Genomic DNA, 15,835 nt, shown 5'->3' with positions numbered 1-15,835 from the left:
TTGAATAGCTGAACTATTAGTCATAGGGAATGCATAAAAATAATCAATTAATATTAAATTACTAAATAAATAATAAAGCTTATATTAAAAGCCTACATTTCTATGGCCACTAGATGGAGTAAATTCACATATTATAAAAATTTAAACAGTAACTTTACATTTATCAATGAATAGTTATACAAAAAGATAGATTATATCACTTACGGTATATACTGTATTATTAGTATAGTATACGAACACATCACTTAAACTGAATCCTATTTACAAGTACAATTTAGTACATCTCGTTTAAAAGGTGTATGTATTTAATTAGCTGAAACATTAGACGTACAATACAGAATGCACCAAAATCATCACTTAATAATAAAACAAAATTACTAAATAAATAACAGCTTTCCATTAGGAAAACATATTAGGCTGCAAGACTGTGTTAATTCATGTGTTATAAATAATTAAAAAGTACTCTTTATCTTAATCACATCTTTACTGATCTATAATAATACCCCACAATATGAAAAATGATACATAAAAAACTTCCTAGTTAATAATAAAACATTATGATAATATAATAAATGCATATAAATAACAAAAAGATAATTGATAAAAATAAGATATAACATTTCTATATTATATACTTCTTTATTATGTTATTGCTATTTTAATATTGTACATGTTTTTTTATGAGTAACTTTTTAATTTTTTTTTTGTGAAGATGTGCGTAGGATATACAGTATGTGATATAATCTATTCTTTTGTATAACAACTATCCATTGGATAAGTGTAAAGCTGCTGTTTAATTATGTAAAAGATGTGAATGGACTCCAAAGATATTTCAGGCTCGTAAGATTTTTGTAATATTTGTACGCATTCCCTATGACTAATGGTGTGTGTGTACATATATACACTATATTGCCAAAAGTTTTGGGACACCTCTCAAAATCATTGGATTCAGGTGTTCCAATCACCTCCATGGTCACAGGTGTATAAAATCAAGCACCTAGGCATGCAGACTGCTTCTACAAACATTTGTGAAAGAATGCGTCACTCTCAGGAGCTCAGTGAATTCAAGCGTGGTACCATGATAGGTTGTCACCTATGCAATAAGTCCATCTGTAAAATTTCCTCCCTACTAAATATTTCACAGTCAACTGTTAGTGATATTATAGCAACTGGGAACAACAACTCAGCCACGAAGTGGCAGAAGTTGCCAACTGTCTGCAGAGTCAATAGCTAAAGACCTCCAAACTTCTTCAGATTAGCACAACAACAGTGCGTAGAGAGCTTAATGGAATGGGTTTCCATGGCTGAGCAGCTGCATCCAAGCCTTACATCACCAAGTGCAATGCAAAGCTTCGGATGCAGTGGTGTAAAGCACACCGCCACTTGACTCTAAAGCAGTGGAGACGTGTTCTCTGGAGTGAAGAATCATGCTTCTCTGTCTGGCAATCCAATGGACATGCCTGGGTTTGGCGGTTGCGAGCAGAACGGTACTTGCCTGACTTCTTTGTGCCAAGTGTAAAGTTTGGTGGAGGGGGGATTATGGTGTGGGGTTGTTTTATAGGGGTTGGGCTTTGCCCCTTAGTTCCAGTGAAGGGAACTCTTAAGGTGTAAGTATACCAAGACATTTTGGACAATTTCATGCTCCCAACCTTGTGGGAAGAGTTTGGGGATGGCCCTTTCCTTTTCCAATATTACTGCGCGACCAGTGCACAAAGCAAGGTCCATAAAGAACCGGTTGAGCAAGTTGGGGTGGAGGAACTTGACTGGCCTGCACAGAGTCCTGACCTCAACCCAATAGAACACCTTGGGATGAATTAGAGTGGAGACTGCGAGCCAGGCCTTCTCGTCCGATATCAGTGCCTGACCTCACAAATGCGCTTCTGGAAGAATGGCCAAACATTCCCATAGACACACTCCTAAACCTTGTGGACAGTCTTCCCAGAAGAGTTGAAGCTCTTATAGCTGCAAAGGGTGGGCCAACTCAACATTGAATCCTATGGACTAAGACTGGGATGCCATTAAAGTTCATGTGCTTGTAAAGGCAGGCGTCCCAATACTTTTGGCAATATTACTAATTTGTAGATCAGATGCAATCCAAGAACTGAATGAACACATGAACGCTAATCAGTCAGGTTTTGGCCTGTTTGTAGTGGTAAGCAGTGACTGTCAAGCTGGCCATAGATGCATCTTTTTTAAGCGGGCTGATCAAAAAAAATAATTATTCCCCCTTCACACAAGCAAGGTGGATGGGGGAATCCTCCCCGTGGCACTATTGTATTCTGACAGCAGGGACTCCTCCGCTGTCAGTATACACTGATCAGCACTGTGCAGCCAATTGGCTGAGGAGGCGGACATAGCTGGCTCTCAGCTACGTGCCCTGTCAATCAGGCAGCCGGGTTTATACAGACAATGCTGTCAAGATTCTTCCTGAACCTCAAGAGAAATACAGCCAAAAAGCTTTGGCCATACTTTTCTTTTAAACCTCAGTGCTCCAGTGACCATTCATTAGATCATTGTGTGCAAGTTACTGTATTTCTTGAATTTTGCACTGTTTTTAAATTACACATTGGAGCTCTGGGATCTCCTTAAAAAGATTTAGTCTGCACTTTTTGTTAAGAAAGCAAACACTACTCAGACAGAGGTTTTAACCCAAACAGAGGTTTTTTACTAAAAAACAAATTTTGGCTTTAGATAGAAGGCAAAATAGTTTCAATATTTAGAGTTAGATATTCATTATAATCCTAAATAAAAAGTGTAAAATAGGAACATCGTATTACATGACTGTCACCCCGGTTCCTTATAAGGCCACGTGCCAACACAATGTTAAGCAGGACGTTAACATGTAAATGTTCCTTTTGCTGCTATTGATTATCAAAGATTGATAACTATATATAAAAGACATTGAGAGGGCAACTAAAATATGTTTGTTCTGTCTATAAGCAACCTAGACCTCGGCGGGGAGGATGGACCAAAGGGCGGAAGAGGAAGAGAAGCCCCCGTGATAACAATGCACCTAAAGCACCCCTTACAGGTTATGTGCGCTTCATGAATGAAAGGCGGGAACAGTTAAGAGCTGAACGCCCAGATGTTCCATTTCCAGAAATTACCAGAATTGTTGGCAGTGAGTGGAGCAAGTTGCCTACTCATGAGAAACAGGTGATTACAAAAATGTTCACATAGCATTAAGCTCATGGACAAGTTGTTTAAAGCGTATGTAAACACTGACAGTGAACGTCTCTTATTTGCTCCCTTTTGGTCAGTCAAATATGCTTTTGAAAGTGTTTTGTTCATTTGTTTGATAAGTGCAAGAAAATACCTGTTGATCTGCCAAAAAGTTGAGCTCATAACTCTCTAGTGAGCTGATAACACAGTGCCTGTGTTGCACTAAAATCCCATCAGCCCTGCCGAGGTTACTTCTGCTTCAGAGAGAGTAGTCTGGGACGACAAAGCTGCTCCTCCATACATTCAGTAATGTGAGTATTGTCAGTGTAGCACAGGAAGTGTATTACTTGCAGGATCACCAGGCAAAAACAGAGAAAAAGAAACTAATGTCTCCTCCACTGCTGAGGACTGAAAAGCTGCAGTATTTTATTATATTGTTAGTTCTTTGGTTTAGATACACCTTAAATCTGATCATAGCTTCTTAGGAAAAGCTGTCCGTCTGCAGCAATAAAATATCTGTTTATGTGCTGAACATGTCCAAAAATATGTATGCCAACCAGGTTGGCTGTTCTGCTTTTCAGCTTTACTACCAATCAGCTGGTTGTGACTAGGTGTCCTGAGCTCTATTGTAGCCCACAAAGTCCATGAATCTTCTGTGTCGCATTTTGACTTGGCAATGTAAGTGGGGAAAGTCATCCTAAATGTTTTATTTTTAGCTTTGTAAGCAGGAGGCATTTCTGTGATTTCAAGGCTCACAGCATATTTTTAACACAAGCATATGCATATTGAAGATTAGGCGGTAATCTGGTGCAGTGCAATCCAGGTGGTAGCCCATGCACCTTGTGCTACCCTGAGGGTCCAGAAATCTTGCCCTCTACCTCTTTGTCACAGACAACTCTATAAGGACAGGGGAGAATATGTTATATCACATTTGTATACTGTTTGTACCTTTCCTCATGTATATGTCAGCAGAAGGATAGATGTTGGCTGCTGTGTTTTGCCTGTAACCTGCAACATTCCCCCATTCTTCTCCATTCAGCTTACAGGTGGAGATGAGAATGTATTGTGTGTGCAAATATTTTTTGTGAATGAGTGGGTGGTGTCTTTTGTGTACATTTGTGTAAATGTACATTCTGTGCATGTTTGTGTGACTGAGTGTATATGATGTATGAAAGTGCTTGTTTAGCATGGTTTATGGTGTCATTGCCTTAGATAACAACAAACAATTGATTTTGACATGTTCTAACAGTGTCATCAAGTCACATGATTTACTGAATTTTACTTTTGTTATACTAGAGCATTTAACCCTTTTGCTGCCATTTTTGCATTTCTTTGCACCCCGGAGAATAAAATAGTGGTAGTTCCAATTTTTAATGTTGCATGTTATTACAGAAAAGGTCTAGGAAACGCAAAATTTCAGCAAAAATTACACAAAAGTTAATTTTATGGCACAGAAATGCAATACATTAGCCATTCACTCGGGTTGCAGTGAATCACATGGCAATGGAAATAACTAGGGATGCACCGATATATCGGTGTCTGAAACGTATTGGCCGAAAATAGTGTTGGCATTTTGCCGATACAAAAAAAGGTGCCAATAATGGCATCTCTGTTTTTATTATAAAAGAAATGTGTTGATGCAACTTACATGCAAAGTTCCGTCGCATAGAATTTCATGCAAAATCATATCCCATAGACTTTCATGCAAAAACACCCCTTAGTGACTTTAATGCAAAATCACGTCCCCATAGACTATAACCACTCGCCCTGCGGAGGATTTACTCTCCTTCCTGACCAGGCCATTTTTTGTGTTACGGCGCTGCGTTACTTTAACTGACAATTGTATGGTCATGCAATGCTGTACATAAATGAAATTTATGTAATTTTTTTCCCCACAAATAGAGCTTTCTTTCGGTGGTATTTAATTAACGCTGTGTTTTATTTTATGTGCTATAAACAAAAAAAGTAATAATTTTGAAAAAACCAATATTTTTGACTTTTTGCTATAAAACATATCCAATAAAAAAATGTAATAAATCAAATTTCTTCATAAATTTAGGCCAAAATGTATTCTGCTACATGTCTTTGGTAAAAACAAAAATCACAATACGTGTAAATTAATTGGTTTACATGAAAGTTATAACATCTACAAATGGCAGCATATATACTGAAATTTTCATTATTTTTTTTTTATACTAGTAATGGGAGCGATCAGCGACTTAAAGCAGGACTGCGTCGGGCATTCTGACACTGGGTGGGAACTACCTGCCACTGACATCTCCAGTGACACTAATACAGTGGTCACTGCTAATAAAAAGCACTGACACTGTACTAATGACACTTGGCAGGAAGGGGTTAACAACTGGGGCGATCAAGGGGTTAACTGTGTGCTGTGTGTGTTTTACTGTGTGCACTGTGCAGCAGAGAGATACAAAGCAGCATGTCCATGCTGACAGGAGAGAGACTGTGTTGTTTACCCAAACGATCGTCGAGTGCCGGCTGGGAATTGGTAGCCGGGACAAGGTGAATGACATCTCTAGCCACCAATAGCAGCATGGTTATATATGAGATTTTGCACAGCCTCCCACCCTGTAACAGTACTTCTGCTATAGGGTAGAGGGCAAGTGTTTAATGCAAAGACGTGTCCCATGGACTTTATAACACCCCCTAGTGACTTTAATGCAAAATCATGTCCCCATAGACTTCAATACAAATACAACCCCTAGTGACTTCAGTGCAAAAATGTCCCCTAATGACTTCAATGCAAAAACGCCACATTAATTAACCAGTTCCCAACCAAGCTATAGCCGAAGGACGGCTACAGCGCGGTTATCTAGTTCTGGGAAGATGTCCATGGAAGTCATTCCAGTACACATCCCCCTGCGAGCCCCCAGCGGCGCTGGTGATCAGCTGTGTCCTACGGACACAGCTGATCACGTGATACGATAAATGGCCAATCACGGCATTCTTTTACCACGTGATCAGCTGAGTCCAGTGACACAAAGGATCACCGGGTAAATACAGTTGCCGGTTATCGGCTGCACTTGTGACTGTGTGAGGAAAGTACTGCCAAGAACCAGCAGTTGGCAGCGACGGGATCGGCCCTGATGATCAGTGCCGCCTATCAGTGTCTATCCATGCCACCTCATCAGTGCTGCCTATCAGTGCCCATCAATGCTGCCTGTCAGTGCAGCCTCAACAACGCACATCAGTGATGCAGAAAATTTACCTGTTTGCAAAATGTTTTTTTTTTTGTTTATAGCACAAAAAATAAAACACCCAGCGGTGATTAAATACCACCAAAAGAAAGCTCTATTTGTGTAAAAAAAAATGATAATCATTTCATATGGATGCAGTGTTGCATGACTGCGCAATTGTTATTCGAAGTGCGACAGCTGAAAATTGGCCTGGACAGGAAGGGGGTAGAAGTGCCTGGTAGGCAAGTGGTTAAATAAAAAAAAAAATTTGAACTGTTGGTTTTGGTTTTCCACCAAGTGCATCCTGAATTTTCGGTTTCGGCACTGGAATTTTTATTTCGGTGCACCATTAGAAATAACATTGTTTCCAATGGTGCCTGTTCACATCAATGCAGCGGAGCTGCAGTGCAACTTTGGGAAAGGGTCCTTTGCTACTTTGGGCCAATTTTCAGTGCAGTTTGGCCCCACAAAATATGCAAACCGCATCAAAATGCAACCAAAGTCAAATGAAAGTGTCACTACGTAATTACACTGCAAATCAGGTCGAGTCTACTTGTCTAGTGAGTCTACGTAAGTATTGAGATAAGTTGCTGCTCAAGGTTCATGCACTATGTATTTACAAACTATATACTTACAAACTATAGATAGGAGCAAAGATTTTCAAAACATTAACATTGAAAATATGATTTTAAGAAGCCGACATCGTACCCTTCTATTTAGAAAAGAGTATACATTTGCTTTAAGATCTGAAGTCTTCATTCCCAAGTGGGAGCTGAAGGTATTCCAAGGGACTAAAGAAAGAGTCTTGTAGCTTGGTAAATTAAAAATAATTGCTGAGCCTGATGCTTGATGCACAGACACGCTTGTCTTTAGTGTTCTGACAAACTTGATGCAAACTTTTATGCGTCTTATTAGTTGAGTAGTAAATGAAGCCCCCTGTGTTCACCGAGATATGTTAAAAATGTGTTGCAGAAAGTTTGGCATTAAAGAAATCGCAAGCTTTCAGTGTTTTATATTCCTTCCTCTTGAATTATACAACTGCAATTTGGGACCTAAATCCCCAAAATGTGCATCTTTAGACAATAAATGGTATCCCTTAAAATCCAGACTTTCTGCATTAATTATTGTAAAGCGCTGAGCAAACTGTTGGCGTTATATAAATCCTGTATAATAATAATAATAATTAATTGATCGCTAACACAGTACAAGGCTCTACTACTGAGAAATGTGTTTAAAGATGTTCCAACATTCCCATGAGAACACAGCATTCATTCATATCCTGAGCCCACTGATATTCCTGTTTGTCTCTGACTTTTCATCAGCATGGTAGTCCATCCATTTTCCTGTCCTGTGTCTCTGTGCTCTGTCCTCCATTAGACCAAGAGTTTTACTCTCCAACACTGAGTTGTGTATATTGTTGCAGCGCTACCTGGATGAAGCAGATAGAGACAAGGAACGGTACACAAAGGAACTGCAGCAGTACCAGAAAACAGAGGCTTTTCGTTCATACAGCCGAAAGTCACAGAACCGTCAGAAAGGGAGGCAGCAAAGACAGGGTACGTTGTGGTAAGAAAGCAGTGGCCTAAGAGCTAATGAGTTACATTTTTTTATAGCTTTTAATTAAGGCCTCGTTCACACTAGTGTGCAGAGATGGAAGTTTTTTTGCATGTGTTCTGCAATATTCACACCCAGGGACGGACTGACAACTCATGGGGCCCCCGGGCAATAGGGGATCATGGGGCCCCTGTGTCCTTGCCCAAACTCAAAAAAGCCTATGAAAAAGGCTCCAGGGGCATCTCATGGGGCCCCCTACTGATCCCGGGCCATCGGGTAGTGCCCGAGTTTCCAAATGGTCAGTCCGCCCCTGTTCACACCAAAACACCAGCATTGCGCGCTGATTTTTTTTTTCTGCATAGAAATCTGCAATGTGTATAAAACTCACTGAAGCGCGCATGAAAACTTGTGTCTCTGCAAGTGAAATCTGTGCATTTTTCCATCAGTTTTTCTGCATGTATGGTGTGAACAAAGCTTTCATGTAATCAGGTCAGTTTATAGGAAGTATTTTTATCCTAAACATTTAGCAAACGGCTAAAATACATATGAACCTTTTTTACTTGCCAAAGAAATTGTAATTCTGCTCAGCCAGTCTTGTGATTCAGACACCCCTGCCAATGTTCTGGACCTACCAACATAGCTTAGTCCTGAGTGTTCCCTAGCCTCTGACTGGACAATAAAAACAGCAGGGTTGCAAAGCACTGGGCATTGCAACCCTGATTAATGCCCCTCTCTTGTCCAGTCTGAATGCTGCTGTGCAATTATTTATATAAAGAGGATGATAATTGGAGACCGATTGTGGCACTTATGCTAGTCCTATGTAAAATACAAAACTGGATTAACTGAAGGTATAGACATCATGGGGTTGATTTACTAAAGGAGTAGAACATGTTCTGTTTGTTAAACTATGGTAAGTGAAAACTTGCTATGCAATGTGGAAGAAAAATGGATTCTTGCTTGTATGTGATTGGATAATTGAGGTCAGCACAGCTTTACGTCATTCACTAAGCTAAGGGAAAATTCACCTTGCAAAGTGCACATGCTCTAAATCGACGCTAGTGGCTTTGGCAGTGAAATACCTTTGCAACAGCAAAATGTTTTCGGGATTGGAGATTGGTATTGAAGCTCTGTAGTTGTTAATGTATTCAAGACACCGTGCCTTACGTGATTCCTCCCTTTTTCTTCCTTTTCTTAGAAGGATCACGTCCAATCTCCAGTGACCCTGAGGTGAGGCTGTGTTTATGTAGTAAGGCTCTATTATTTGTCTTTACCAACTTTTACTACATAGTTTCCTTTCTGATAATAAAAACATTTTTAAATGCATGCACTGCAATATTCTCTGTGGGTTTTTACGTTTCTGATTAAAATAATTATTGGTCTCTACATTCTTTATTGGGTGCTGATAGATCAATTATTTAAGTAATCAGATATACAAACATGTACATAAATGAGCAATATAATTGATTTGGAAACAATTGATGTTTTAAGTGCGGCATTCACTCGGAGTAATAACACGAAGATGGGTATTTAGTATAGATGTATAGGATAGTTATAAACAGGAGTGACAGCCTGAGTGTAGAAACATGGCACAGGATTGAAAAACAGTGTGAGAAGCATTAAATAACAACAGAAAAGGGAGGACAAGGTAATGTGGTTGGATAGATTACACAAGCAGGCAGACTAGGGAGATTAAAGTGTCTAAATGGCATTGCAGTCTTGAAGCATAAATGGTAAATATCAAACAGAAAACAAAAATTTGAAGAGTACAAAGTAAGTCAGATGTTTGAGAGGGAAAATGAATACCCACAGAATCCGTTCTTCTATTCCATCTTCCAAATTTATTAGTCCTAAGTTGCTCCCCTTGTTTTACAGTTAAAGCATATGTAAAACCCAAAATGTTACATTCTTGATATATGCCTGCTGTACCATGTACTTGTATGGAAAAGTATCCTGTTTTCTTTGTATTGTTTCCTTTGTGTGAAATCCCTGGTGTTCCTGCCATTCCCCTTGCTTTCCTAATAAAAACTGACCAAACTAAGTAGAAGAGCACAGCATGGTCAGTTCTCTAGCTATGCCTGTAACTCAATGTGCTCCTCCAATGATCATATTTGTCCTGATACCCCCCACCCCCTGCAGTGCCACTCAATGGGAAGTTCAGTGTTCTGTTGCTTCTCCTCCACATGCTCTTATGCAGCTGAGAATAGAAGAAATTTGAATTCTTATTTAAAAAAAAAAAAAAAAGGGGGGGGGGGGGAGTTTTATATATTTTGTTTATATCTAATGTTTTGCCTTTCATTTCTATTTTAAACTGAATGGGTTGTTTTACAAGACGAAGGTTTTCAATCACTGTAGGGCAGCCATAGATGGATCAAATCTTGGCTGGTTCAGTAGGGACTGGCTGAGATTCGATCCATGTATGGGCAGACTGGTTGTACTGAAGTCTAACTATCAATCAACTTCAGTACAACCAGCCTGTTGGATTTTTTTCATGCTTTAGCCACCTGCAGTGATCATTGTGTTCTGCTGCCAGTGAAGGCCTCCCACTATCAGAAAACAATAGCTGCAAGAGGGACTCCTCCATCATTACAGAGTGTGTTGATGGGGGAATTGAGCAATTTTCTTTCCTCCCACCTGTGGTGGAAAGAACGAAAGAAAATTCTACAATCTATGGCTTGCTTAAAGTGACAAACAAGAAGATAAACCAAGGTAAGATAAAAGCAAGGGATGGGTGGGCAGATATAAAGGGTAATTTACACAATTTATAATACAGTATACAAGTATGCAGTAATGCTACAACTATAAAGGACATGTGTAACCCTTATATACCCTAAAACTGTTTCCTGACATTGCTGTTATGAATCAGTTGTGCTGTATCTCATTCTGGCCTCTGCCATTACACGGCATGCAGCGTTAGGATCATGAACAAGTATACAATGTTCTCCAGCTGTCCTAGAGGCCTCCCTCTGGCTGGCTTTCAGGCCAGGTTCAGTACTGTAGAAACTAGCCTGGAAGGACACATTTAGAGTGATGTAAAAAAAAAAAGAAAAAGAAAAGGCATTTAGGCTCTTTCTATGCTTTTTAAGAAATCTGAAAGTGTTATATGTGTGTGTGTGTATATGTGTGTATGTATGAATGTATGGTTATATATATTATATGTGTGTGTGTATGTATATGTGTGTGTGTGTGTATATATATATATATATATATATATATATAATGTGTGTGTGTATGTATGTATGTATATATATATATATATATATATATATATGTGTGTATATATATATGTGTGTGTGTGTGTATATATATATATAACACCTTACAGAGAGACAAAAATTATGCAGATATCCGCCATAAAATAGCACGTTCTGGAAGTTTTATATTCCAGTAAAAATTCAGAAACAGCCCAGTTTTCTGCCGGGTGAGTTTTTTGTAAATTTTCACCACTGCCAAGAATAGAAATATTAAAACTGACAGAATTATAAAATATCCTTTCCCGTTTTGTTCTCTCTGCATAATGCACACAACTTAAAGCAGACATACTTCCTGTAGCTCTAATGAGGGAAATTCTCTTAGTGTACTTAGAACCAAGCTATGGTTTTATCACAACATATTTTCACAACTAATGAAAGTTATTCCCAGATTTACATTTCCCAACGTCTTTACGTAATATGTTGTATCATCCTACATTATGTTCTCTGTGATCCCTTTTTCAGCTAACCTAATGCACTCATTTCATCCTTACCTGCTTTGTGAATGACTGTTGGCCTCTCATCTGGAGCATATTCCCCTCTCTGGTGTTTTGCACTGATCACCCTGCTTCTGCCTGTTCCCTTCTATGTGCACTCTACTCTCCATCATCTTGTATTTTTTCTATTTCAGAAAGAATCTGTGTTGAAAGAGAGATCAGTATTTGATATTCCTATTTTCACAGAAGAATTTCTGAATCACAGCAAAGGTGAGGGTGTTGGGTCACAGTGCTGGGAGGGTTTATGATTGATGCACCTTCTTTTTGCTGACAGAATAGTTTGTAATTCTCTTTTGGAAGCAGCAGGATACTTTGGTTAGACCTGTACTCATTTCATTGCCATCCATCATTCTTTTGCAGCACGGGAAACAGAGTTAAGACAGCTTAGGAAATCCAACATGGAGCATGAGGAACGGAACGCAGCACTACAGAAGCATGTGGAAAGCATGCGATCTGCAGTGCAGAGATTGGAGGCCGAATTGCAGCAAGAACAGGGGAGGAACACACTGCTACAGCAGCATTTACAAAATGTTCGCCAGACTCTTACACACTGCCTGCAAGCCGTCCCTATCCCAGGTATTTATTCTGTCCATGCTGCTTATTCTCACCACTAATATGTATGTATAAGCTTAGTCTAGCCCCTTGCATGACTTCCATCCACTCATTATGCAGGTGTTGTAGTCGACACATCGAGGAAAGAACAGAATTAGACTGTAGTGTGAATAAATCAAAGAAAGTGACAGGATTGAGTGTTGATGTGAAAGTAAACAGAGGAAAGCATGGGAAAGAAAGAGCTGAGGTATATTTGAACTTAAACAGAAACAAGTTAATCTAATGCTGGGTACACATTATGAGAAAATTGAACAATGTGTCGTCTGAAGGTGCGTATCATGATGTAACCAACAATGGTACAAGGGGCATTCAAATCCTACCGGGACTAATTTTACAGGTATAAAAAAGGATGCTATTGAGACGGTTTTATATGCAGTAGTAAGTGTGTCTTATTACCGATAAGTCATGTCATATGTCATGGGCCAATCCAGAGACCTTTTAATTAAGATGGCAAACAACAGTGTTTGTGCGTGTGGTGATGAAGTTTCTTGTGAACAAAGGTGTAAAACCCACGTTTATCTACAGAACACTTCAAGCACAGTACAGGGATGAGACGCTGAGCCACAGTAAGACATTTGAATGGTGTAAACGTTTCACGGATGACCATACATCTGTCAGTGATGATTCCAGGCGCGGTGGTTCCTAACCCACAGCAGTCCTTCCTGTGAACATTCAGCACGTGGAATGCCTGATCCTGGATAATCAATGCATAATATGTCTGGAAATTGCACAAGAGATGAATCTTTTTGTGCAAATGTTGAACACAATGACGAAGTGAAGCAGGCTGTCCTAGGATGGTTCAGGTGTACGGCCAAATTTGGAAACATTTGGAGTTTGTCCCTTCTGGAAATTTTTGTTTGGAAACTCAGAATTGGATGTTGAAAGTTGTGTACATGCTATATGAAAATGGAACAAACGTTCCTCATAAAGAATACAATTTTTATATAGTGTGTACCCAGCTTTAGAATTGTAACTTTAGTTGGAGAAAGTCCTGACGGTGATTGATATGCGGTAGCATACATTTGACTGATACCTGCTATTTTTCTATACATCCTCATCACTGTCTTCTGTAATTCTCCTTCTGTTCCTTCACTCAGGTACCACCGAGACACCGACCCTGGAGACAATTGACTCATATATGAGCCGCCTGCAGAGTGCTGTGCTTACACACCCCAAGGAGAGTGAGGCTCTTATCTCTGGTGTCAGAGAAGTGTTAAGTCAGCTGGAGGGTTAAGGATAAATCTCACACTTCTTGCAACCATAAGGACCTTCATGTTTGACCTTTTTGTTGATAGCAGGGCTTGCAGCAACTAGCAGAATGAAAGCATAAAGAGGATTAAAAGAACACCCTGAACTAAGGCAAATGCTTGTTTTTCCATCTCACAGCACATGGTTAGCAGAGCTATATGCAGTATGTCAATAAAGAGATCATGTTTTGTGTTGACTTGATATTATTGTTCACTCCCTCTCATTGATTATTGCTATGTAAACATTGCGGGTGTGTGCCATTTGTTAAAACTCTGGGCACAACAAAAAAAACCTTTGCAGTGGGGCCCCCTGCACTACAGGGTTTAAATTATTAGATCCAAGACCAAAAATATATTAAAGCTTACCAATGCTTAGGTGTGGTGGCTGCATTCATTTTTGTGTGGTTTTGTGGCCTTTTGTTTTCACCCGGCGATCTGGCCAGTAGCACACCTGTATTAGAGGGCCCCCACTCTAGATGAAGGGGCAACAGAGACACTTTTGAAAAGCGGCAATGTCAGTCTAGAGGAAGGAGAGTGTTAGATGTACTAGCAGATTTAGATACACTAACAAATTGAAGCCAAACTCCAGCTCTCATTGCAGTTACACAGGCAGTTACAGCAACATTTTTGGGGGATAAAGGTTTTACATGAATAAATAAAAGCTGATAATTGTAAGTACCCATATTAGTGGTAAATGGTTTGTCTCAACCCTCTTAACTGCTACATTTGCAGGAGAGCTTGTTATATTGAAAAAAAAAACTTACTGGCTGGATCACTAGATGAAAACAAAAGAAAAAAAAAGCATAAAAAAGAAATGAATGCAGCCATCACATCTAAGAATTGGTAAACTGCAATATAATACATTTTTTTGGGGGGGTAACACTACTTTAAATGATCATTAGGTCTATGGGATACAGAAATTGGCTGCATTACTTACTTGACTTCCCCACTCTGCTGCTGCCCACTTCTCCCCAAAGCTCCCACCGGCGGGCAGTTTTTCAGCATCATCACATACAATGCACGGCTATTAACCTTGTATTGTATGTGGTTGGGGAAGCATGGATGCAGCCAAGAGGAGGCTGTGAGGGACTGGTCACACTGTTGGAGGGAGCCTACTGGAGCAAAGAAAACAGTAAGTAATACAGCCTCTTTGGCAACCCACCTGGACTTAACAAGTATTTAACGCCTACAATACGGGGAGGACCCACTACAAGGGTACTTATTTGTTGTGCTCAGATTTGAGCTTTAAACAAGGTGGAGAAATATATCTTCAATTTTATACCAGTCAGATCAGTCTAGTGAACATGCTCATTTAATGACAACAATAATAGAGCCCTAAAATGTGATCTTGTTGTAATGTTCTAGGTACATTTGCTACCTAGCTTCTAGGATCTGGCCTGTCTGGTTAAGAGGGACATTTTGTGGGACATTTTGTTTATGCTTTATCCTGACATGTTATGTAATCTATAAAAGGTGTTCCTCATCTTCTTGTCTTTTTTCATATTAGACACAATTTTGTTTATTTGATCATCAGTTGTGTGCTCAAATATATTGTAAGTGGGAAACAGAATATGCTTTCTTATTTTTTCCATTGTAGAACACTACATTGATTCTTGGATATTCTGTGATACATGCATGTGTGCAACTGTAATTTATTGTTAAAAAAACACAAAAAAATACCTAGCTATAACCTCTTCAGATAAGACTGTGTGCTTTTTGCTTTGCTGTGCTGACAAAAATGTTGAATTACTTGGAATGCACTGTTTGAAGTATATGACTATAAAGTGGGCATTTAGGATCCATATTTACATACAATACCTGCTCTTGAACAGACAATGCTTTTCACTGTCTGTACTGGAGTTGGTGGGTACCCTTCACTTGACAGTGGGATTGATTTACTAAAACTGGAAAATGCTAAATCTGGTGCAGCTCTCTATAGAAACCAATCAGCTTCCAAGTTTGTTTTTTTTCATCAATGCTTAATTGAACAAGCTGAAGTTAGAAGCTGATTGGCTACTATGCACAGCTGCATCAGATTGTGCACTCTCCTGTGTTAATAAATCAACCCGATTGCATATCTAACATCATAATGGAGTTCTGTAAGGGTGAATCACAACTAAATGCCTAGTGGATATTTGTCATTTCAAAGCAGCACTTTCTTACATACTATTGTCTGTTTGGAAGGGGGGAAAAAAAACAACTCACCCTTTCAGGGCATCTGGACTGCAATTCTTTCTTTAATTACAGGTCTGAGAGTTAGTTAAACCAATCAGTGCCAGATCAATAGCACTCTTCATCCCTCCCTAACAAGGTTAGAC

The 15,835-nt window shown here is 39.3% G+C and overlaps 1 protein-coding gene across 5 annotated transcripts in view; it reads left to right on the top strand.

Annotated features, from left to right (window-relative positions):
- Positions 1-15,087, top strand: part of HMG20A (high mobility group 20A) — a 44,817-nt gene extending 29,730 nt beyond the window's left edge. For 4 of the 5 annotated variants that reach the window (XM_089671365.1, XM_089671363.1, XM_089671362.1 and 1 more), the window contains 6 exons: positions 2,941-3,156; positions 7,783-7,915; positions 9,109-9,140; positions 11,793-11,868; positions 12,019-12,234; positions 13,368-15,087. In XM_089671365.1, coding sequence (XP_089527491.1) covers positions 2,941-3,156; positions 7,783-7,915; positions 9,109-9,140; positions 11,793-11,868; positions 12,019-12,234; positions 13,368-13,504 — 810 coding nt within the window. In that variant the 3' untranslated portion in view covers positions 13,505-15,087. The remainder of the gene's footprint in view (positions 1-2,940; positions 3,157-7,782; positions 7,916-9,108; positions 9,141-11,792; positions 11,869-12,018; positions 12,235-13,367) is intronic. The other variant, XM_089671366.1, reaches the window with a different exon arrangement.
- Positions 15,088-15,835: the final 748 nt, after the last annotated feature.

The sequence above is a fragment of the Staurois parvus genome, unplaced genomic scaffold, assembly GCF_062004578.1.
Source record: "Staurois parvus isolate SC_StPar_1 unplaced genomic scaffold, SC_StPar_1.0 ptg000105l, whole genome shotgun sequence".
NCBI lineage: Eukaryota > Metazoa > Chordata > Amphibia > Anura > Ranidae > Staurois > Staurois parvus.
The sequence above is the reverse complement of the archived record's forward strand: the minus strand, read 5'-3'. Positions and strand labels throughout refer to the sequence as shown.